General features: G+C 37.6%; 1 protein-coding gene across 1 annotated transcript; it reads left to right on the top strand.

Moving 5' to 3' along the window:
• Positions 1–11,012: 11,012 nt before the first annotated feature.
• Positions 11,013–15,367, top strand: LOC307007117 (potassium/sodium hyperpolarization-activated cyclic nucleotide-gated channel 1-like). Its single transcript, XM_079628802.1, has 10 exons — positions 11,013–11,062; positions 11,172–11,273; positions 11,360–11,497; positions 12,179–12,340; positions 12,436–12,520; positions 12,775–12,896; positions 13,016–13,147; positions 13,283–13,514; positions 14,213–14,375; positions 15,323–15,367. Exons 1-10 carry the CDS (start codon positions 11,036–11,038, stop codon positions 15,324–15,326), a joined length of 1,167 nt encoding a protein of 388 aa, XP_079484928.1. The 5' UTR covers positions 11,013–11,035; the 3' UTR covers positions 15,327–15,367.
• The last annotated feature ends 11,102 nt before the right edge of the window (positions 15,368–26,469 follow it).

Genomic DNA, 26,469 nt, shown 5'->3' with positions numbered 1-26,469 from the left:
GAGGATAATGTATATCTCATTAGTGTGGCTTGCTGTTAGTATCTGTCGATGCATTTCTACCAGAAAGACTCGGGAGAAAAAATTATGTAACAAAAGCATATATTTATTAACAGCCCAGCAAGCAAATATTAAGTTCTTTGGCGTAGATCCCGTCCGTAGTGCGCAATCCGAGGGAAGCGGAATCTGCATTTCCTGCCTGAAGACGAAGGCAGGGCGCAGCCGACCCCTGGGAGGTATGGGAAGGGACCATCCTGGTGGTGGTGGGGAGAATGGAGGTAAATGTTGGCATCAGCATCTGCGAACTCAGACATGTGTAAGTACCAACCTTTTGTACTGCAAGTATTAGAACATGATTGGTTAGATGTGAAGGTAATAAGTGACGTAACGATTGAGTTTTCCTGACAGAACTTACGCTAAAGCTTTCATTTTCCAGCTACTCAGAAATATATTCTTATAGTGTTTTTCTAATGTTCCCATTAGATTATGAAAATACAGTGCTGGTCAGAATTTCTGAATGTTCCCTGAACGTTCGAAATGTCTATTTTTTTTTATGTTTTAAAAATGTGTTTGTTTGTTTTGATGTTGTTGTTGTTGGTTATATGAACATTAAAGGTAGGGTAGGTCAGAATTGTCTAAAAAAACTTTTATTCGAATTTGTTTAAACTGTCTTTATATATCAATACAAAATGCAAGTACTCTGAAATAGAGAGTATAAAAAACTGAGTGACTCTAGTGTATTTAATCTTCTATAAACACAGCTCATTAATTCCATTCACTCCCACCTAAAAACGGGTGCGCGACTGCGCGCAAGTGGGCAGAGCCAATAATAGCGGCGGTAGTCATGGCGACGGAGAGTGACAGTCGCGCAAGCCAATCACTTGTTTCGTCCCGAATGGAATTAATGAGCTGTGTTTTTTGAAGATTAAATACACTATAGTAACTCAATTTGTATACTCTCTTTTTCAAAGTACTTACATTTTAATTATGTATTGGTATATAAAGACAGTTTAAGCCAATTTGAAAAAAAGTTCTTTAGACAATTCTTACCTACACAACCTTTAAGTTAGCATTCCATTTTATCATTTAGGAAACACTATAGAGGGTTTTCATGTCATCAATCTGGAAGTTGGCCATTTTGAAAGCACTGAACGTAAACAGTGCCACTGAAAAGAACGGACTCGCAAATTTGGCTGATTATTGCTGCTGAAAAATGCTCGAGTTTTGGTTTGTACTAATCGGTCGCATCGGGAAAAAAACATTTCGAGTTCTATAGACTGACATAAGTTAAAGAGAAGAGATCTAAAATTATGTCCAGACTGTGTATTGCAACTGTTCAGATCCGATTTGTGTGTCCATGCAGCTCTTTGTCAATATGGCAATGACGTTGCTTTGATGGAGGGGTTTTCTCATTTAAATTTTACAACATGGAAATAGCTGTCACGCTGGACTACTGCAGCTTTTTTCCGCGCTCTTGTCTGCGCAAGACTTGTTATCTTGTCTATAACAATGTCTGACATTTACATTTTACGTGGCGTGAGAGTCACATACCACGCGAAATCCGATCAGAGCGTTCAGACTGAAGCTGATGTCCTGATATGTGATTTGAATAGGATTTCAAAACACATATGGATATAGCTTGAAACGGATTTCATGTGCTTTTTTGGACTGACAATCTGAACGTAACGTTAGCCTATGTCGTGATAAGAAATAGAAGGAAGAATTGCAGTAAGGGCTAGAGAAGCTAATGTTAGCTCGTTCGGATCTTTACCACATATTAACTTTAGTTTGTCAAAATTTCGCTCTCTTTCCTGCTTATTAAGTCCTTTTCTATATGATTATGCAGCTTCCACGTGTTTTCCCCATGGTTTATTAGTATAACAATGTGTTAAGTAGTACATAAACAGTGCAATCCATGCTGTTGTTTACATCCGAGTGCCTCCATAATGGCCGCGCATCCGGGTTACCGCCCATAACGTGACGTCGGTAAAAACCCTCTATGGAAATGTAACTTTTGAATGTTCTCTAAAAGTTCTGAAACAAGCAGTAACATTTAAAAAATGTTAGACTAACGTCCAACTAAAACTTTACAGAAACAAAACGTTCCAAGAACAATATATAAATAATGTTTTGTGCTAATTTGTGCCAACTTTGAGAGAACCTTGCCAGAACGCCAAAGTTCTGAGAATGTTCCTGTTAGCATGAGTTCATTTATCACATAAGTTGTCTTATAATGGTTTATGATTGTGCAACAGAGCAACTACTTTTATGTAATATCAGAACTTTTGTACCATATCAACACATATTGCACACGCAGAAGCGCACATGACAGACTGAATGTTCTGCACACAAACCATGACCTCCCACTGCAAGAGTCTAATATAAACCAGTAGTGATGTAGGATGCTGGGCCAAAAAAGCAATAGTGCTTCAAAAATGTGGAAGGCATCACTCTAACTAGCAAGCCGAACCCCAAGGCACATGTTGTGTGTTATGAATCTCAGAGGGTTGTTAGCTGACAGTGGATATGAGTGAGGTTTTAAAGACCAGCATGAGCTTCATGTTCAGTCACGTTTAATGATTAATATCTGTGTAGCATTGAAACTGTAATAATCTGTTTGCCGTTTAAGAAGGGAGTTAACTGTGTGATACAAATGATAGCGGTTATGTATTGAGGCCAGTTCCCACAGATCAAACCTGAACCAAAATACAGAGCGATAATTACCATTATTAAGTCAAGTCAAGTCAACTTAATTTATATAGCGCTTTATACATAGAAGCTTTACAGTGATAACAGGAAAATTATGCATTTCGGCTTTTGTTCAGTTTATACGTTCAAAGTTCAAAGCAAAGGAAGATATTTGCTTTTAAAGAAAAGGACTACAACGCTGGTAGGGACTACACGACATTCCTCCCGGGTTAGTGACATCACCAACCCTAAAATGTACGATAAACACCACCCCCGGGAACACGCAGTCCAAGTTGAGAAGAGGAAAAGTTGTTGTATAAGAGTACATTTGTGAGTCAGCTCAAACTTTAGCATCCATCTTTTCACATGCAATAGAAGTCACTCTGTGTGCATCTCACAACAGTTTCTATACGAGCGATTTATAGATTACAGAATATCCTAATTGAAGATAGTTAACTCCACATCAGCAACATAAATTCATCAACTAACCATTCAGAGACGTCATGTTGCATTCTAGATGTTGTCACTTCTTCTTGAGTCTCTCCATCTTTGTCTGACTCCGTTTTAACATTAAAGGCAGAAGAACAGTTTTCACACTGTCATTTTAGTGTCTGCGTGAGGTAACACACACAAGCTCTTGAAGCCCCGCCCTCTGCAGCAGCTCATTTGCATTTAAAGGGCCTGACACAAAACGGTGCGTTTTTGCAAACCCTCAAAAAGTGACAGCTTTAACATGCTATATAAAAATATCTAGGGGGTATTTTGTGCTAAAACTTCACACACACACTCTGGGGACATCAAAGATTTATTTTACATCTTGTGAAAATGGCATTTTACCACCCATTTAAGACCAAACTCACCGACCGAATATATTGACATGTAGTATGCTACAAGGCCATTAGATGGCACTAAAATAGATGGCACTAAAATTAGTATTTTAGCGCCATCTAATGGCCTGGCATTTAGACTGAACACACATGTGCATGACGTCATCGTCTTCAGAGATTCACAGTTTTGTTGTTTACACAGAGACCGTTTTCAAAAACTTAGAACTTTGAAACCCGTTTTCAAAAGTTTGCGTTTTCAGGCATCCAAAACGTCGTTGTCGTGTTAACGAACGGCCAAAATGCATAAAAAGTTTTATGTTTTTAGTTGAAAACGGTGTCGTGTAACATGTTCTTTAAAAACTGGAATGTTTATTGTAGGCTACTGAGAATCCTAATATGTCCCTTGCATAATATTTTGGAACAAATTGTAGGCTATAGCCTGTAATCAGAAATGTACTTTTGTGCTTTTATCACTATGACTAAGTTTGGTTGAGTGATCTGCTAAATGATAACAAGCTGTTGAAGCTTTACTTGCTTAATAGAAAGGGCGAGTCAATAAAGATTTCCAAAACCACAAACAATAATGATTGGTTTAACTTTTATATCTGCTGATAAATTTGCTCCCATGCACAGATGATTTTCTCAAAACTTAAAGTCTTAATAATTAATGGCACATCCTAAACTCTCCTATCACTTAAAGAACTTGCGAGTAAAGTCAAAGTCTGTTTCTTTGCAAATGAAGGCTCTAAGCGAACATCATATAACTGTCTTTGTGTTATAGTCTTACTTTAATATATTAAAAAAAAATACAATAATGATAAAATAAAAATAAAAACTAAGACAACCAGCTTCTGGTCTTTAATGTGTTTACTTCTTATGTGATCTATTCTCTCACAGTCTTGCAAAATTATACCCTTTCTTGTATAACCTGCCTCACCACCAACAAAGACGTGTATCCACCAAAATAAGCAACCTTGACCATCTGTTTCAAAGAAATCAAATCCTCCAGCCCCTTTGATGAGCATGGCAAGCTCATTTCAGCCCTTCTTTCAGTGCGGTGGAGGGAGGCAGTAATGGAACTAGAAGATAACTTATGCTCATTATCTAACAAGATTGAGTATGTGGACCTGACTCCCGGCCAGTGGTGGAGAATAATGGAGGCTCCACAAGAAGCACCAGTTCTTGCCAAGTCCCGACAGGAGGTGCAAGTCTCTTCCAGGACCTTACGAGGAGCAACCGTTCCTGCCAGATCCCAACAGGAAGAGCCTGTGCCCCTGAGTGTGCCCGACAGGTCCCTACAGGCAGCACCTGTGCCCGCCAGGCCCGACTGAAAGGTAATCTGAAAATATGAGACGGCATCTGATAAGGGATGTGTTGCATTCCACACGAGTTTAAGCGGACGCGACAATATTAAAGTATTTAAAGAGCGCTAGCTTGAGCCCTGCCACAGCATCACAAACCACCAGATCACCTTCAAAGTCTGTATTTACCCATAAAACAGAAACAAGGTATTCCAAAATAACAACTTAAATAGGAAACATTAGCTTCAGGAGGGGGCAAGGCCATAATAACAAACAAAAGAATTCTGCCTTGGGAGTAAAAACATTTAACTAGACTGCTCAAAGAAAAATAAATGAACAACAGAAATATACACGAACTCCCTGCCTGGCCACAAAACAGGAGATAAACAGAATACAACCAAAATGGCATCCACCCACAGTTTCCAAAACAAGAAAAAAAAAAAAACATAACCATGATAACAGGCTTAAGTGCTAAGCGCTTGTAAATGAGCACATACTGTAGGCTTGCATTTAAGGTATGACACAATTAGAATCACTGTTGGAGTCACTATCACAGTAAAGTAGTTACCTTATTCTGCTTATTACATGGTTAAATTCTAATGTAGAATGCAGTCTGTTATTTCTTCATAACAGACCACTGCTAATAACACCGTTGCCATGAAAAACAGAGCGTTGCCATGGACACGGTGTTCTATAACGGAAGCAATACAATCTTTTTTAAATAAAAAAAAAATCCTTTTTAAATCAATATTTTGTGTCAAATTATTGGTTTATTTGGTAGGTAGCCATGTAATAAGCGGGATAATGTATAGGCGGTTAACCGAGGCGGTTGTTATAGCGAATACAACCCCGACAGGCTGATTAGGACCCCGACGCGAACATTATCCCTTACTTATGAAGCAATGTAAACACTCACGATCAATGATAAGAATATAAATCAGTTCCACACAATAAGCTGGGCAGGACACAGACAGTGGGTTTCTCAGAAGGTTTCTCAATTTCAATTGCTTTTATGTTGCCCGACTCCTGGGCTGAATCCGAAATCGCCTACTAAACCCTATTCACTATTTGTCCATTAACTCTGTTCAAGGCAAGGCAAGGCAAGGCAAGTTTATTTATATATAGAACATTTCATACACAGTGGTAATTCAAAGTGCTTTACATAGAAGAAATTTAAATAATGACATAAATAATAAAAGAAATAAGAATAATTAAAACAGTTTAGAAAATAAAATACATTGCAAACAGTCGGACGAACAGTGGCACAGTGCTCATTCAGTAAATGCAAAGCTAAACAGTAATTCAAAGTGTTTACATAGAAGAAATTAAAATAATCAAAAGAAATAAGAATAATTAAAACCCTATCTGAGATGGAAGTGATTGAGCAGGTTTGCGGTGCCACTGGACCTACAATCCAGGGACGTCCTCTGCTGGGGTGGTGTCTTACACCAGTATTGCCCAGTGGGACCCCCACAGAGCACGTTTCACTTTTGCTGTTTTAAACAAACAGCGAACCTTTATACTCTCCGTAGTATAGCTAATCTTCACTCGCCTCGACGGAGTGAAGCTCTCCCGTTCCCCTTCAAAATCTCGGTAACACTTTACAATAAGGGTGCACTAATAAGCATTCATGCTTAACTAATGCACAGATAATACTGAATTAATGTATTACTAATGATTATCTAAGCTATTCATTAATGATTGCCTCATAAGCAACTAATGAAGAGTCTGGTTAATATATTAGTTCATATATTAATTGTTATTAATTAAATATGTAATTGTGGATTAATTCCATAATCACTTATTTTATTAACTAATAGTGTTCATTAATTTGTTAATTACCACAATGAGACTAATATGCATTAATACATTATTTATTACAGCATTAGTAGAGTGTCAATTACTACAATTACTAGATGATGAGTTAATAATGATGTGCCTCAACAAGTAAAGTCACAACATAATGATTGTTAGCTAATGATTAATTAATCATTAATGACCATCACTAGAGTTTATAAAAGCTGTTTATTAAACACTGGTTTCCAAAAACATTGTAGTAGGCCTAGTTGACACACTAATGCAATTAATAATGTATTAATGCATATTAGTTTACCTGTATTATCTGGAAGTTGAAATATAAGGCTTTGGCTCATTGTGGTAATTAACAAATTAATTAACACTATTAGTTCATAAAATAAGGTATTATGGAATTAATACACACTTACATATTTAATTAATAACAATTAATATATTAACTAATATATTAACCAGACAGACTCTTCATTAGTTGCTAATGAGGCAATCATTAATGAATAGCTTAGATAATGATAACCTGCACCTGACTAATGATTAAGACCGCATAAAGGGTTCCAACAGCAACAGGTGGTTGTTTTTCTGCAGTTCTGGTGTGTGTTTGTTGTGCTCAACGTGCAGCCTCTGTACCCTTTCATACAGGTATGTTTTTAGCTGTGTGGTTTGTTTGCGTGGAGTGACTGCGCCTTGATGGCACAATTCCATCTTTATGTTATATTTATTCTTTTAGTGGTGGGCAGATCGAGGCTTCGTGAAGCAATGAAACAGTTGAACCAAATGGGCCATATTGTTTCGGGGCTTTGAATCAATCCGACACCCGTCTCAACGGTGACACCTAGTGGTCACTGGCAGGTGTTGATCTGAAACAACCTTGACAAGCCATTAAAAAAATGTGTTGTTTTTTTATTATTGTTTTTTTCTAGTATGTGAAGCTTGTAACCTAGGCTCCTCACTGTGCATAATGTTATTTTGGTCCTGCAAAATGAATAATAATAAAGGAAATCAAGCCACAATGTCTCACTTTTTTAGAGATATTTATTCAAAAATATTAATTTCTCTGCTGTCTTTCATTAATTGTTTGATATCACCACTGAGCCAGGGAAAAGAATACTTTCTCTTTTTGTGTTTGATTGTTTTTTAAGCATTCAGTGAATTTCTGACTAATTATTTCCAAATCATTGTCCAATATTAAAGTGTCACATTCATTTTTCTTATTGCTGTGTGAAATTGTTCCTGTTTGCTCCTTGGAATGCCAATGAACAATTTTGTCCCGGAATAAGCTGCAAATCGCTTTCTGGTTAATTTTCTTGTTATCAGCACCATGTTATGATCTGAGAGACCAGTTAACATATTGTACGATTTTGTGATCCGCTCCGGATGATTGGTGAAGATTAAGTCAATTAAGGTGCTACAATTGTTTGTGATCCGTGTCGGTCCTTTAACCATCTGGACAAGGTTAAATCCATCCATAATTTAATGTATCCAGAATAAGCAGAGTGAGCTGAATTAAATACTCTGAATGATATCAATCCACAATTCTGACTTGTAATGCAGCAAGGAACCATAATCACAACATGTTGGTTCGTTTGAGGAGAACTGGGCCGCCGACTGAGCCTGGTTCTCACAAGGTTTATTTGCTTCTGCTAAAATTGAATTAGTCAAACCGTTTAGAAGATATAACCCAAATCATTTTATAGCCATGGCTCACACCGCAATAGCAGCAAAAGTGTTTTACAATAAAACATGAACACAATAAGTACATTGTACTTATTTTTTGATGTAAGTACATAGTATTTAAAGCCACTTAATATAAAGTGGGACCAAAAGGTTTATCAAAAATCTCAAAATGGCTTCACTCAGAAAATCACAGGTAAAAAGAATATTGATTTTAAGTATGGTTGTGGAGATATTAGCAACAATTATTATAGCGCCACCTATAGTCCCCCCACCAATGGGGGGCATTTGGGACCATCCTGCCAAATTTGGTGTTTCTGGGACTTACGGTTTTGGCTGACCAGACACTTTTAGGGCAGAAAAAAAGAAGAAGTGGTGGCAGCAGTGGTGGGGGACAGGGAAGACCTCTTCCCTGGTCTTCAGTGATGCATCTGAGAAGGTTGAGTCCCTGCACTTCTCAGATGCAACACTAAAGACCACAGAGCAACAGAGAAAGTGGAGGCAGAAGAAGTCAGAAGGAGCACCTGTGCCTGCCGGGTCTGAGAAGCCTGAGTGGGGATGCACCACTGAAGACTAAGCAGTGTAGGCAACAACGGAGTAAGTGGAGTCAGAGTAAGACACACAGAGCATCCATGCTTGCCTCTGGGTCCAGCCGGTTACCACCTGTGCCTGCCGGGTCCCAACAAAGAGGAAACATCAGGATCCCTGAGCATCTCTAAGGCAACATCTGCTAAAGACCTCTTTTGAATTGGGAGCATGTGCCTGCCATCTCCTCAAGAGGCCGAGTCAGAGAGCACCTGTGCCTGTCCCAAAGGTGCTCACATGCTCCATGTACGAACATTCTTTAATATCTTCTTTTGTCTTCAACCGAAGAGAGAAACTCATACAGGTTTGGAACAACAAAATGCGGATGATAAGAGTAAACAAGATCACAACACTTACAAGACCACATACAATCCTAACAACCACACAGCTGTATCACCCCAGAGTCAACATCCAATTTCAACATCACAAAGGCCCTGCCTTGACATTCATTGCATGAAATATGGGTTCATGTTCCTGTTTAAGCCTAAGAAACTGAGTTTGCTTTATATTTGTGGGTTAAAGGGCTTCCATTCCAGACTGCAGTATTCTCTAAACTCTCTACACAGCAGCGCTCGGCTTTTATTACACAAGAGGGACTGCTCATTGCTAAAACCAACCGAATACACCCCAGCCACAAATACTTCCTAGAGGTAGCATCTACCGTTGACTACAAGCAAAATCTGTAATTAGTAGGCTATTCTATGTTGTCAAATGTCAAAAATAACCATTCCATTAAATTCCTGGGGTCAGAATTGTATGGGAAAATGTGTTCATTTGTCTCTGTATGTTGTTTACTTCAAATGTTATGCCACTTTCTATAGCCTATCATTTTATGATTTTTTCGGGTTCCGGTCGGGTGCAGCAAAGGGTTAAAAATTAAGCCTTTGGGACGTTTTTTCAGCTTGATAGGCTACCTGCCATCAAAATAGACACTTTAGGAATAAATTAAAAAAATCAGGTGGCATAAAAAAAGCCGGGGGGTGCACGTGGACTATCTATTCTAGGCTATAGCCGATCAGAAAAAAACTCATGAAGTGACAGGTCACCTGTCAGGTGTAAAAGGCCCCTGCGCGCGCGTGTGGTTGGATGACTGTCATGGAGTGTACTAATATGTCCACGAAAATGTCATACAATGTCAGACTCATTTCTTAATATATAGCAACAAGTCAATCGGTCCAATAAAAACAATCCAGTGAACGAACGAAGTTTTGAAAAAGTGTTGCTTATCACCGCTCGACTGTCACGCGCCGGTTCGCGTCATTCAAAAATTCAAACAGAAATAAGGATAACGTGCAAATTAACTGACTAACCGCATCTGCAGTCTGCGAATCATATTGTTTAATCTCAGTCGCGATGAACGAATCATCTTGGGTAATCGCGGTTAACCCCCTGGATAAAGATCTCAATGAAGCGAAAAAAGAGGAAAGCAAATGGGTCTTGAACCCAAGGAGTCACTTCAGGTAACACTGACTACTAACGTTAGCCTCCCTCGTGGAAACTAACGTTAACGCTCACCATATTTCATATTAACAATATTCAGGACGGTTATTTAACATGAATGACAGAAGATAACACTGATTACACTGAACAAATATATATATTTGTTTATAATAGGCCTATCTTAATAAAAACAAACACAATTTAAATGCATATTTCACATTTTTAATACACGCGATTCAACTTAAATAAATACAAGTAAGTTAATATAAAATGTTACGATAAAATGTTACACTTGCAATTGAAATTAAAACAGGCCTAACGTGTATACTAGGCTACTAATGATACTTTGTAACGTTATGTTATTTGCTGGTAATTCAAGATATAACGGCATTATTATTATAATATGGCATTATCATTTAAATAAATACACATGTTGTCATGAGGATGTAACGTTGATGTCTTATTTTGTCTGTCAATGTGCCATTAATGCCATCACAGTGATCTAAAAAGAAATGTTAAATGTGCCTTTTCCTGTCTTTTAGGCACTACTATCTTGTGTATATGGTGGTCTTAACATTTGTGAACCTGATAACAATTCCACTGGACATGGCATTTTCTGAGGACATGCATGGTAGTGCCCACACATACTGGGTGGCTTTCAATGTATTCTCAGACATCATGTTTTGTGTTGATGTTGGAGTTAATTTTCGAATGGGCATTTTCAGTGAAGACGGTCAGGTATGAATGTGCCTTCATTATCTTGTATAGTGTAATATTAATTATTAATTACTTTACCTTTATAAAATATGGTTAAAAATTGATTCAATGCATTCCTGTTTCTGTCTAGGCCATCCTTGATCCGAAATTAATAAGGAAGGATTATTTCACGTCTTGGTTTGTTCCTGATGTGGTGGCTGCATTTCCGGTTGACATTATCATTATTATTGTGGTAATTATATTCATCAGTTAAGTTAAGATCACTCACACTGATTAAATTGTAGAGATTCTTCTTACAGTTCAACCAATTCACCACAGGAGCATTTTTATCACGCTGACACTACTTCACTGGTGGCTTCGAAGTTTGTGCGGATGCTCATGTTTGTGAGGATTCTCAGTTTGATCCGTTTACTCCGTGTGCCAAAGCTTCTGAGATTCTGCTTTGAATTGGAAAGTGTAAGTTTCAGCACAACTCACCGTCATGTTTATGCAAGAAATTATCAATGGCCATATGCAACAACTTTACATTGTTTCAAAGTTTGACTTGACAAATGCGCAAAAATAAAGGCTCCAATAAAAAGGCTGTCATATTAAAAGGTATACAAAGAAGGACTTGTTATTCTCTAGTTTTTCAGAAAACCATGATCTGATCATTAATTATGGGATAGTTCACCCAAAACTGAAAACTTGGTCACAATTTACTCACCCTCTTGTTGTTCCAAACCTGTATGAGTTTATTTTTTTCTGTTCAACAGAAAAGAAGATATTTACGTTTGGTAACCAGACAGTTGCCACTCCTATTGACTTCCTTAGTATATTTTTTCCTATTATGGAAGTCAATGGGTGCCGTCAACTGCCTGGTTACCAACATTCTACAAAATATCATCTTTTGTGTTATAAAAAATAATATAGCAACTCAAGAACCCCAAACAGCCTAAAATAGTATTTAATAATAAGATTAATAAAATAAATAAATAAGATGAAAGGATTTTTGAGATCGTTTTTGTAGTACTTTCTCACATTTTTCCTCATCTATCATAACACGATAAACCAGCAAGCAACAGGACATTTTTGGTTGTATTTTATACACCCTTATTGTTCTATGGAGACTTTATGTTATATTATCTGTCATTTTAGGTGTCTGATGTACAGCTTGAAGAAGTCAAGAAGTTATGCAGGCTTGCCTTTGTTTTCCTGATGATGGTCCTCATTTGGCACTGGAACACTTGCGTTCAGTACTTCATTTCTCTAATGGAAGAGTTTCCCCAAGACTGTTGGGTTGTAGAAAAGAAAATTGAGGTATGTCTAATTTTTTATTGCTTATGCTGGCATTTATTTGACATGATTGATGTGTTGTTCAACATGTCTTCCTTTTTGTCTGTTACATTTTGCAGAATACCTCGATCGGGGAAAAATACTCCTACGCTTCCTTTAGAGCTTTATCTCAAATGACCTGGACATCATTTGACTCACCAAAACGTACGCCGCACAACATTCTTTCAACATTAATAATTTTTTTGAGAAATGATAATCAATCTTATAATCAGTCTTTGGGCAGAAAAATGTCTCCTGAAATCACTTTAATCGGTGGCGTTTGCTAAGGCCAGCATCACTTTTACAATCATGATTTGGGATTTTGTTTTAAACCTGTGACACAAAGTTTTTTAATCTATGATGTGCTGTTACTTTACATTGAACTAAAGTGATTCCCTTTTTCTTTTCTTTTTTTTTAGGTGTGGATGAACGGTGGATAGCTATTGTAAGTATGGTGATTGGATTTATAATGTGTTCTGCATTTATTTCTTGCTTGATCACAGCATTTGGGAGCATGTCTGCGACTGGCAATGCATACAAGGTAAGGGTGAATTTTAAGAGTTCAAATTAAAGCTGTTAGTATTTGTTAAGTTTGTTTATTCAGCAAATAAATACAAGGCAGTTCTGATGATACTATGCCATGATATATACATTTTTCAGATAAACCAGCTACAATCCTCCACAATGTTCAAAAGGCTGCCCAGAGTGTTGCGCCAACGTACCACTGCCCAGTACAAGTGGCACTGGGATAAGCAGAACATCCTTGACACCGTGTCAGAACAGCTCAGAAAGGTTTCTAATTGATTCATAAATATAAACTTCAGATAACACACAATAAGTTTTTCTGCTGTTCAAACAATCATTTGGCTCAAACTGTATTTTTTTATAGAAATTATTTTTAATAGTGCTATGTTTTCTGTTTCAAAGGATATTATGGCAGAAATATGCTCCAACCTGTTACACAAAGACATGTTTTTGCTTAACAAAGAATTCACCGAAGCCATCTTGATTAAGTTGGACCATGAGTTCTTCAATGCAGGTGACATCATCATTCATCAGAATGCTCAACCTGACAAAATGTTCATCATTGACTCTGGACGGGTGCTTGTGAGGAACGAGGATTTCCAAATGGAGCTGGGTGACGGAGATAACATTGGAGGTGATGTATGAGAAACTTACTGTTGTGTGATTCAGTTGAGAAGTAGTCTTGTGTAGAGTATGGCATATACTGGCAAGTCTGGTCCACATTGCAGTGCTAGTCAAGTCTAATTTAGCGCTTTTCAAATACATGTTGTTTCAAAGCAGCTTTACAGAAAATCATGTTAATGTTTATAATATCTGAATTTCTGCATGCCTCGATCTGCTATATACATTATGCTGATACTGTATGAATGTGAATAAAGTTGGACATGCCTAAATATTGAACCTTATAAAGAGCTGGGCAAAATTTTATTAACATTTTGCAATAAAAAAATTAAAAAATCAGTCACCTGACACTATATAATTAGTTTCAGCTGCCTGATTTATATATATATATATATACACACACACATAATATCAAAAGGAACCTCTTATCTGTCGCCACGTTGTCAGTGTCCTCTTTACTCCGCAATGTTTTTCACTGCATGAGAAAACAGACGTGTGGTGTGAGAGCGTGACAACAGTGTCAATTACATGAGTTTCACACTCAAAAATGCTCAAAATTAGATTACAGTGCTTGCCAGATCAAGAAAATGTTTTCCCAGTTTTGTGTGCAGTATTGATCAGATGGTCAGTCAGATAATCTTTGCTGTGAAACTCCAATGTGTTTTAAACAACCAGCCTATACCCATTTTAAGAAGTTTTGTGTTTCTGCAGAGATCGGCTTCCTGTTTGGTGAAAGGCAGTTGGCCACATTTTCTGCTCTGACCACCTGCAGCGTTTTCACCCTGTCATTAGAAGACTTTCAGGTGATTGAGAAAGAGTTCCCACATGTTGTGAACGAACTGAGGGAAGAAGCTCAACGTAAAAAATATCTAAAGTAAGTCTTGCATTATGATTTGCTTTGTACAGTCATCGGGAGGGGACATGTTCGGTTCACTTAGTTAACTTGTGGGAATGTGATAATAAGTTGTGGCCATGAGATCATTTTGTCAAGGTAACGCGTCCTTATGTCGTGGCCACACAATGTAAAGTCGTGGCTTCGAGATCCTATGTTGAGGGAACGATATATTTTTCTCGTTGCCACAAGTTAAATGCGCAAACAACCTGTGTGACCATAGCAACCTGGAATTATCAGAAATGGATAGGCCTATAATCATATTTATTTTTAATTAAAAATGACAAAATAAGGACGGAATTAAGAAATTATTATATTAACCTATATTATAACCCATCTCACAGCCTCTTAAATCCATTCACTGATCATGTCTTTATTTATTTATTTATTTTTATGGTTGCACAGGTTGTTTACGCATTTAACTTGTGGTCATGAGAAAAATGTTGTTCTCTCAACATAGGATCTCAAGGCCACGATATAAGGATGTCGTTAACTCGACAAAATGATTTTGTGGTACGACTTACCACGTTCCCACGAGTTAATATGACGTTCCCACAAATTAATATCTCGTGGCCACGACAAAACTAATGGCACTTTTCCATTGCATGGTACGGCTTGGTACGGTTCGGTTAAATAGTATCACGTCGTCGGGTGAGGATCCAAGTGAACCGTACCGATACTAAAATGTGACGTGTAAAACACTGATTGGTCAGAGAGAATCGTCACTATCAGCATCATTGGAGCTTTGATATACACGATAGAACCTTTATTACATATCATATTAGAAAAAAAGTAGGATGTGACGAAATTACGAAGACTAATAACACGAACTGATGAATCTTTCATAAGAATACCATACAGATTACTGAAGCCAATCTAGAACATTTCAATGTCATAATGATTTTAAGACTTGTGTTTGTTTATTAAAGGTGATGAGCTGTATCTCCAAGCAGGGGTCTCTGTTTGCTGAAGGGTATCCAAGATACGCCCGCCAACCCCCTCACCCCACCCCCTGTCTGAACTTCTACATTCAGTCCATCCTGTGACCTAAGATCTAGTGATCTATTTATACTCACTGTTCCTTATACTAGCTCAAACGTAGAGGAGACAGAGCTTTTTCGGTAGTAGGGCCAAGATTGTGGAACAGCTTGCCGGCACAACTTAGAGTAGCTCCTCCTTCTCTATCAATTTTTAAATCTCTGCTGAAAACCCATTTTTTTCTTAGCTTTTAATACTTGTTAATGTCACTACTCTGTATGTTTTAATTTTGTCTATTTGACTTCACTGTTTTCTGTTTTAAATCTGTACATAGTTTCTTAGCTGTTTTCCCCTTGATTTTTAGCTTATGCTTGTACAGCACTTTGGTCAGCCTTGTGACTGTTTTTAAATGAACCCCCACCCCCACTCATTACAGCAGTGTATATTTTAACAATAAAATGAGTTTAATATTTTTGTTGTTTTTACCCATTATTCAAATAAATAAGCTACAGACAAGGCCTACCAGTGACATTTTCGATACCACAGCAACACTACTATAATCAAGGACTTTACTATAGTCAACTATAAAGTTCAAATGTTATACTGTAGTTATATCCTGGTTATAATTAAGCGATGGCCAAAACAAATTTAATAGAATAAAGATGAAACAGATTAAATGAAACCGATTAAATAAACACATACGATTTCCAGGTAGGTCTAGTATTCACATACAGATATTGAATAATCAATGGAAAATAACCATATTTTATTCTGTGATGATTTTTGGGTATAAATATAATTTTACATTTAATTTATGTTTTCATTTATTCTGACCTGAAGCAATATTCTCAGTGTATCAGCTGTTACATACTTAAATCTGCATATTTGTGATATTTACTACAGGGCGTTATTTACCTTTATAAAGGTACCTTATTAAATGTAGGCTACACATCATGTGTTATGTCAAATTATTACTTTTGATCAATAAATTCAGTTAGCCTATAATAATAAAACTGGGCTGTTACCAATCAAATTAAATCATTTAGCCTATACACTGCAAAATTGCAACTGCTATAAATAGCCTAATGTTATGAGATTAATGTTTTAAATAAATGTTTGAATATACAAGAAAAAAATGCAATGATACTTTTAAACATGAAACTAAACCGCCAATAGGTGGCGGCAAGTGGCCGTCTTAATAAGTGAGTCATTCATTCATTCAAACCAGTGTTACTGATTGCGAGGCTCGCCAAGCTTTAATTTGTGGCTCGCATGGTGGTAAATAATACGGTGATATGATCATGCAGTCACTAAAGATATTTTATAAAACATTAAAAACTACGTAGGGCTATAACATAACCCATTAAAAACTCAAAGTGTCAGCTCTATTACAAATAATTTCGATCGGATTTTCATTCGATCAAGTGCACATGATCAATAAACAGCAAAGCAATCCAGCTTTCCTGGCAATAAGACCGAAATAATAACATTAAAATAAATACATAAACCATGATAAGATCTCGTGAATAAATGTTGATAAAACAACTTCTCTGCTGCAGCCCGACAGGCAGAAAGAATCGTGAACTCATTGTCAAGTCAAGTCAAGAATATAGCGCTTTTCACAATACAGATTGTATCAAAGCAGCTTCACAGTATTAAATTAAAATAATAATAAAACGTCCATGTTTGGTAATGCTAATCAAAAGTATTATTCATTGATTAATTAAATTGAATATCCCCAACTGAGCAAGCCAAAGGCAGTGGCAAGGAAACGAAAAACTCCATCAGGTGACCTAATGGTGACCTAAAACTCCATCAGGTGACCTAATGGTGAACTAAAACTCCATCAGGTGACCTAATGGTGACCTAAAACTCCATCAGGTGACCTAATGGTGACCTAAAACTCCATCAGGTGACCTAATGGAGAGAAAAAAACCTTGGGAGAACCCAGGCTCAGTCGGGGGCCAGTTCTCCTCTGGCGGTTATGAACTAGAGGCCGGATTTAACTGTAAGATTAAAAAAATGTATATGAATGCCTGGCTGAAGAGATGCGTCTGTAGTCTAGTTTTGAACTGGGAGAGCGAATTTGAGCAACGAACAGTATCAGGAAGGCTATTCCAGAGTTTTGGAGCTAAATGTGAAAATGCTCTCCCTCCTTTGGTGGACCTAGATATCCTAGGTATAACCAAAAGCCTCAAATTTAGTGATCTTAAAGAGCGCGATGGATTATAGGGCGATAGAAGATCCGTTAAATAGACTGGAGCTAAGCCGTTTAGGGCTTTATAAGTCAGTAACAAACAATACCTTATAATTAATACGGAACTTTATAGGTAACCAATGTAGTGATGATAAGATCGGTGTTATGATCATATTTTCTTGATCTAGTAAGAACTCTAGCGGCTGCATTTTGGACTAACTGTAGCTTGTTTATTGAGGATGCAGGACAACCAGCTAATAGACTCAGTAATCTAGTCTCGAGGTCATGAATGTATGAACTAGCTTTTCTGCATCAGAAACTGATAGCATATTACGTAGCTTAGCAATGTTTCTAAGGTGGAAAAAGGCTGTTTTTGTAACATATGAAATATTATTTTTAAAAGACAGGTTGCAGTCTAGTATGACACCCAGGTCTTTTACTGTAGAGGATAAAGTAGCAGGACATCCTACTATGTTAAAGTTGTATTGTGAGAGGTTTTGTAGGCGTTTTTTTTAACCGATAAGTAGTAGGCCTACCTCTGTCTTGTCTGGATTTAATAAAAGACAATTACGCGTCATCCAATCTTTTATGTCTTTAACACACTCTGTCAATTTTGATAATTTAGCGTTTTCATCCGGCCGTGATGAAATATATATTTGAGTGTCATCAGCATAACAATGGAAACTAATTCCATGTTTCCTTATAATATTTCCAAGTGGCTGCATATATATTGAGAATAATAGAGGGCCTAGCACAGATCCCTGCGGCACTCCATAGTTTACTGAAGTTATGATCGATTTTTCTCCATTTAAATAGACAAAATGGTAGCGGTCAGATAAGTATGATCTGAACCAGCTTAATGCTTGTCCTTGAACGCCAGTATAATTTTGTAGTCGATCTAAGAGTATTGTGTGATCTATAGTATCGAACACAGCACTAAGATCAAGTAAAACTAGTATTGAGATACAGCCTTGGTCCGAAGCTAAAAGTAAATCATTAGTGATTTTGACGAGCGCAGTTTCAGTGCTATGGTGCGGCCTGAATCCAGACTGAAACTTTTCATAGATGTAATTTTCTTGCAAAAAAGAGCCCAGTTGAGCGGACACAACTTTTTCTAATATTTTAGACATAAATGGAAGATTTGAAATGGGTCTATAATTTGCTAGATTATGTGGGTCTAATTGTGGTTTCTTAATGAGTGGTTTTATAACTGCCAGTTTAAATGTTTTTGGAACATGATCTAAAGATAAAGATGACTTAATGATATTGAGGAGAGGCTCTTCCACTATAGGTAACACTTCTTTCAGTAGTTTAGTTGGTATAGGATCTAATAAGCATGTTGTTGTTTTAGATGAAGTGATAAGTTTATTTAACTCTTTTTGTTCTATAGTTGTAAAGCACTGTAATTGTTCTTGCGGGGTGATAATTGAGGCTGATTTATAAGGCGCGATTGAAGATTGAACGTTTACAATTGTGGTTCTGATGCTTTCTATTTTCTCAGTGATAAAGTTCATGAAATCATTACTGCTAAACTGTAACTGGATATTTTGTTCAGGTGACGTCTGTTAATTTTTTAGTCTAGCCACGGTGTTAAATAAAAACCTTGGATTATTTTGGTTGTTTTCTATTAGTTTGCGGAGATGCTCAGCCCTTGCCGCTTTTAGGGCCTTTTTATAACGTGACATACTGTCTTTCCACGCGATTCTAAAGACCTCTAAATTAGTTTGTTTCCATTTACGCTCTAATTTACAGGTTTCTCTCTTTAGAACATGCGTAGTATTGTTGTACCATGGTGCTTTACTTTTCTCTCTGACCTTTTTTAATCTAATGGGTGCAACAATATCCAATGTTCTAGAGAGAATGGTGCTCATAGTGCTAGTTACTTCCTCTAATTCATCTGTTTGTTTGGGTTCAGGCAGTAACTGAGACAAATCAGATAAGCAATTTGAGACATTATCTATGGTGGATGGAAGGATTGTTCTGCCTGGTCGGTAACGCGGCGCAGCGTGACATACTGTAGTACTGTAGTCCGTAATATACAAGTTACCAGGAAGTGGTCACTGACACCATCACTTTGTGGAATGATATCTATATCGGTTGGATCGGTTCCATATGATATAATTAAATCGAGTGTATGATTAAGACGATGAGTTGGTCCGGTGACGTTTTGCTTGACCCCAAAGGAGTTTAATAAATCTGTAAACGCAGCCCCTAACGCATCATTTGAATGATCTACGTGTATGTTAAAATCTCCAACAATTAATGCTTTATCGACGTTGACCAATAGATCTGAGAGAAAATCTGCAAACTCTTTTAGGAAATCAGCGTAAGGCCCTGGCGGTCTATATACGGTAGCCAGGGCTAGAGATAGTAGGGATTTTTTTCTTACATCTAAGAGCGTAACATTTAATACAAGTACTTCAAACGAATTAAATTTGTCACCTGTTTTCTGAGTAACATTAAGAATATCTCTGTAGATTGTTGCAACTCCGCCGCCACGACCAATCAGAACCCTTGGTATTTCTAGTTGATGTGATCATAATGATCTGAGTGATCTGTTGGGTTTATATTCAGTGAGCATATCTGCAATGTATTGAGGTCCTAGGCCATTAAATGATTTATATACCAGTAATAATACTTTAAAATCAATCCTAAATGTGACTGGGAGCCAGTGTAAAGACCTGAGGACTGGTGTGATGTGTTCAAATTTTCTGGTTCTGCTCAGAATCCTGGCGGCAGCGTTCTGTATGAGCTGCAACTGTCTTATGGTCTTTTTGGGAAGGCCAGTAAGGAGTCCATTACAATAATCCACCCTGCTGGTGATGAAAGCAATGCACAAGTTTTTCTAAGTCTTGACTGGAAACAAAGCATCTAATTCTTGCAATATTTTTCAGATGATAGTATGCTGATTTAGTTATTGCTTTGACATGACTACTGAAGCTAAGGTCTGACTCTAGAGACACACCAAGATTCCTGACTTGATTTTTAGTTGTTTGACCTCTAGAGTGAAGGTATGCATTCACCTTGAGAACTTCATCTTTGTTTCCAAATGCAATAACTTCAGTTTTGTCTTTGTTTAACTGAAGAAAGTTTTGGCACATCCAACTGTTTACTTCATCAATGCATTGGAACAAGGAGTCAATGGGGCTGTAATCGTTAGGCGATAGGGCTAAGTAGATCTGTGTGTTGTCTGCATAGCTGTGGTAAGAGATTTGGTTCTTTCTCATTATTTGGCTCATTGGGAGCATGTACAGGTTGAATAGGAGTGGCTCAAGAATTGAGCCTTGAGGGACTCCGCATGTCATGGATGTCCACCCAGACTTATGGTCTCCTATACTCACATAATAACCTCTCGCTTCTAAGTATGACCTGGACCATTTTAGGACTATCCCAGACAGTTTTCCAGCCTGTCAAGAAGTATGTTGTGATCAACAGTGTGAAATGCAGCACTGAGGTCGAGTAGTACCAGCACTGATAATTTGCCTGTATCAGTATTTAAGCGAATATCATTAATTATCTTTATGAGCGCTGTCTCTGTACTGTGATGCGATCGGAAACCAGATTGGAAATTGTCAAAGTATCCATTCGACCTTAAGAATTTGTTCAGCTGATTGAAAACAACTTTTTCAATGATCTTGCCAATGAAAGGAAGATTTGAGATCGGTCTATAGTTGCTTAATATAGTCTTATCCAGATAGCTTTTTTTCAGGAGGGGTTTGACAACTGCAGTTTTCAGGGAGTTTTTAACTTCCAGAGAGAAGTGAGGCATTTACCACTTCTAGAAGATCTGCTTCTAAGCTGTTTAACACACTTTTGAAGAAAGATGTGGGAAGAGCGTCAAGGGCGCAGGTTGATGTTTTAAGGTGCTGTACGGTTTCTTCGAAAATTTTGCCATCAATTTCTTTGAAATCAGACATAGTAACTACTTTCTCAGGTTGTGGTCTGATCTGTCTGACCCCAGTGCAACTCAAGGATGTGCTGATCACCTTCCAGGTTTAGGTATGGCCAGAGTTGAACCAAATGGGCCATATTGTTTCGGGGCTTTGAATCAATCCGACACCCGTCTCAACGGGGACACCTAGTGGTCACTGGCAGGTGTTGATCTGAAACAACCTCGACAAGCCATTAAAAAAATGTGTTGTTTTTTTATTATTGTTTTTTTCTAGTATGTGAAGCTTGTAACCTAGGCTCCTCACTGTGCATAATGTTATTTTGGTCCTGCAAAATGAATATTAATAAAGGAAATCAAGCCACAATGTCTCACTTTTTTAGAGATTTTTATTCAAAAATATGAATTTCTCTGCTGTCTTTCATTAATTGTTTGATATCACCACTGAGCCAGGGAAAATAACACTTTCTGTTTTTGTGTTTGATTGTCACTGCATATTCATTATTTTTTTGTTTTTTAAGCATTCAGTGAATTTCTGACTAATTATTTCCAAACCATTGTCCAATATTAAAGTGTCACATTCATTTTTCTTATTGCTGTGTGAAATTGTTCCTGTTTGCTCCTTGGAATGCCAATGAACAATTTTTTCCCGGAATAAGCTGCAAATCGCTTTCTGGTTAATTTTCTTGTTATCAGCACCATGTTATGATCTGAGAGACCAGTTAACATATTGTACGATTTTGTGATCCGCTCTGGATGATTGGTGAAGATTAAGTCAATTAAGGTGCTACAATTGTTTGTGATCCGTGTCGGTCCTTTAACCATCTGGACAAGGTTAAATCCATCCATAATTTAATGTATCCAGAATAAGCAGAGTGAGCTGAATTAAATACTCTGAATGATATCAATCCACAATTCTGACTTGTAATGCAGCAAGGAACCATAATCACAACATGTTGGTTCGTTTGAGGAGAACTGGGCCGCCGACTGAGCCTGGTTCTCACAAGGTTTATTTGCTTCTGCTAAAATTGAATTAGTCAAACCGTTTAGAAGATATAACCCAAATCATTTTATAGCCATGGCTCACACCGCAATAGCAGCAAAAGTGTTTTACAATAAAACATGAACACAATAAGTACATTGTACTTATTTTTTGATGTAAGTACTAGTATTTAAAGCCACTTTATATAAAGTGGGACCAAAAGGTTTATCAAAAATCTCAAAATGGCTTCACTCAGAAAATCACAGGTAAAAAGAATATTGATTTTAAGTCTGGTTGTGGAGATATTAGCAACAATTATTATAGCGCCACCTATAGTCCCCCCACCAATGGGGGGCATTTGGGACCATCCTGCCAAATTTGGTGTTTCTGGGACTTACGGTTTTGGCTGACCAGACACTTTTAGGGCAGAAAAAGAAGAAGTGGTGGCAGCAGTGGTGGGGGACAGGAAAGACCTCTTCCCTGGTCTTCAGTGATGCATCTGAGAAGGTTGAGTCCCTGTACTTCTCAGATGCAACACTAAAGACCACAGAGCAACAGAGAAAGTGGAGGCAGAAGAAGTCAGAAGGAGCACCTGTGCCTGCCGGGTCTGAGAAGCCTGAGTGGGGATGCACCACTGAAGACTAAGCAGTGTAGGCAACAACGGAGTAAGTGGAGTCAGAGTAAGACACACAGAGCATCCATGCTTGCCTCTGGGTCCAGCCGGTTACCACCTGTGCCTGCCGGGTCCCAACAAAGAGGAAACATCAGGATCCCTGAGCATCTCTAAGGCAACATCTGCTAAAGACCTCTTTTGAATTGGGAGCATGTGCCTGCCATCTCCTCAAGAGGCCGAGTCAGAGAGCACCTGTGCCTGTCCCAAAGGTGCTCACATGCTCCATGTGCGAACATTCTTTAATATCTTCTTTTGTCTTCAACCGAAGAGAGAAACTCATACAGGTTTGGAACAACAAAATGCGGATGATAAGAGTAAACAAGATCACAACACTTACAAGACCACATACAATCCTAACAACCACACAGCTGTATCACCCCAGAGTCAACATCCAATTTCAACATCACAAAGGCCCTGCCTTGACATTCATTGCATGAAATATGGGTTCATGTTCCTGTTTAAGCCTAAGAAACTGAGTTTGCTTTATATTTGTGGGTTAAAGGGCTTCCATTCCAGACTGCAGTATTCTCTAAACTCTCAACACAGCAGCGCTCGGCTTTGATTACACAAGAGGGACTGCTCATTGCTAAAACCAACCGAATACACCCCAGCCACAAATACTTCCAGCATCTACCGTTGACTACAAGCAAAATCTGTAATTAGTAGGCTATTCTATATTGTCAAATGTCAAAAATAACCATTCCATTAAATTCCTGGGGTCAGAATTGTATGGGAAAATGTGTTCATTTGTCTCTGTATGTTGTTTACTTCAAATGTTATGCCACTTTCTATAGCCTATCATTTTATGATTTTTTCGGGTTCCGGTCGGGTGCAGCAAAGGGTTAAAAATGAAGCCTTTGGGACGTTTTTTCAGCTTGATAGGCTACCTGCCATCAAAATAGACACTTTAGGAATAAATTTAAAAAATCAGGTGGCATAAAAAAAGCCGGGGGGTGCACGTGGACTATCTATTCTAGGCTATAGCCGATCAGAAAAAAACTCATGAAGTGACAGGTCACCTGTCAGGTGTAAAAGGCCCCTGCGCGCGCGTGTGGTTGGATGACTGTCATGGAGTGTACTAATATGTCCACGAAAATGTCATACAATGTCAGACTCATTTCTTAATATATAGCAACAAGTCAATCGGTCCAATAAAAACAATCCAGTGAACGAACGAAGTTTTGAAAAAGTGTTGCTTATCACCGCTCGACTGTCACGCGCCGGTTCGCGTCATTCAAAAATTCAAACAGAAATAAGGATAACGTGTAAATTAACCGACTAACCGCATCTGCGAATCATATTGTTTAATCTCAGTCGCGATGAACGAATCATCTTGGGTAATCGCGGTTAACCCCCTGGATAAAGATCTCAATGAAGCGAAAAAAGAGGAAAGCAAATGGGTCTTGAACCCAAGGAGTCACTTCAGGTAACACTGACTTACTAACGTTAGCCTCCCTCGTGGAAACTAACGTTAACGCTCACCATATTTCATATTAACAATATTCAGGACGGTTATTGAGTGAACATGAATGACAGAAGATAACACTGATTACACTGAACAAATATATATATTTGTTTATAATAGGCCTATCTTAATAAAAACAAACACAATTTAAATGCATATTTCACATTTTTAATACACGCGATTCAACTTAAATAAATACAAGTAAGTTAATATAAAATGTTACGATAAAATGTTACACTTGCAATTGAAATTTAAAGGCCTAACGTGTATATAGGCTACTAATGATACTTTGTAACGTTATGTTATTTGCTGGTAATTCAAGATATAACGTCTTCTATGGCATTATCATTTAAATAAATAACGTTACACATGTTGTCATGAGGATGTAACGTTGATGTCTTATTTTGTCTGTCAATGTGCCATTAATGCCATCACAGTGATCTAAAAAGAAATGTTAAATGTGCCTTTTCCTGTCTTTTAGGCACTACTATCTTGTGTATATGGTGGTCTTAACATTTGTGAACCTGATAACAATTCCACTGGACATGGCATTTTCTGAGGACATGCATGGTAGTGCCCACACATACTGGGTGGCTTTCAATGTATTCTCAGACATCATGTTTTGTGTTGATGTTGGCGTTAATTTTCGAATGGGCATTTTCAGTGAAGACGGTCAGGTATGAATGTGCCTTCATTATCTTGTATAGTGTAATATTAATTATTAATTACTTTACCTTTCTAAAATATGGTTAAAAATTGATTCAATGCATTCCTGTTTCTGTCTAGGCCATCCTTGATCCGAAATTAATAAGGAAGGATTATTTCACGTCTTGGTTTGTTCCTGATGTGGTGGCTGCATTTCCGGTCGACATTATCATTATTATTGTGGTAATTATATTCATCAGTTAAGTTAATATCACTCACACTGATTAAATTGTAGAGATTCTTCTTACAGTTCAACCAATTCACCACAGGAGCATTTTTATCACGCTGACACTACTTCACTGCTGGCTTCGAAGTTTGTGCGGATGCTCATGTTTGTGAGGATTCTCAGTTTGATCCGTTTACTCCGTGTGCCAAAGCTTCTGAGATTCTGCTTTGAATTGGAAAGTGTAAGTTTCAGCACAACTCACCGTCATGTTTATGCAAGAAATTATCAATGGCCATATGCAACAACTTTACATTGTTTCAAAGTTTGACTTGACAAATGCGCAAAAATAAAGGCTCCAATAAAAAGGCTGTCATATTAAAAGGTATACAAAGAAGGACTTGTTATTCTCTAGTTTTTCAGAAATCCATGATCTGATCATTAATTAAGGGATAGTTCACCCAAAACTGAAAACTTGGTCACAATTTACTCACCCTCATGTTGTTCCAAACCTGTATGAGTTTATTTTTTTCTGTTCAACAGAAAAGAAGATATTTACGTTTGGTAACCAGACAGTTGCCACTCCTATTGACTTCCTTAGTATATTTTTTCCTATTATGGAAGTCAATGGGTGCCGTCAACTGCCTGGTTACCAACATTCTACAAAATATCATCTTTTGTGTTATAAAAAATAATATAGCAACTCAAGAACCCCAAACAGCCTAAAATAGTATTTAATAATAAGATTAATAAAATAAATAAATAAGATGAAAGGATTTTTGAGATCGTTTTTGTAGTACTTTCTCACATTTTTCCTCATCTATCATAACACGATAAACCAGCAAGCAACAGGACATTTTTGGTTGTATTTTATACACCTTTATTGTTCTATGGAGACTTTATGTTATATTATCTGTCATTTTAGGTGTCTGATGTACAGCTTGAAGAAGTCAAGAAGTTATGCAGGCTTGCCTTTGTTTTCCTGATGATGGTCCTCATTTGGCACTGGAACACTTGCGTTCAG

The sequence above is a fragment of the Phoxinus phoxinus genome (assembly GCF_949152265.1).
Source record: "Phoxinus phoxinus genome assembly, chromosome: 11".
NCBI lineage: Eukaryota > Metazoa > Chordata > Actinopteri > Cypriniformes > Leuciscidae > Phoxinus > Phoxinus phoxinus.
This window is presented reverse-complemented; position numbering and strand designations above follow the sequence as displayed.

What these genes read in the sequence shown, in the direction of transcription:
- LOC307007117 (XM_079628802.1), top strand. Translation starts at nt 11,036, where the DNA reads ATGGGCATTTTCAGTGAAGACGGTCAG. An exon ending in ACATTATCATTATTATTGTG is followed by an intron (nt 11,274 to 11,359) that starts GTAATTATATTC and finishes AATTCACCACAG; the next exon opens with GAGCATTTTTATCACGCTGA. An exon ending in ATCATTTGACTCACCAAAAC is followed by an intron (nt 12,521 to 12,774) that starts GTACGCCGCACA and finishes CTTTTTTTTTAG; the next exon opens with GTGTGGATGAACGGTGGATA.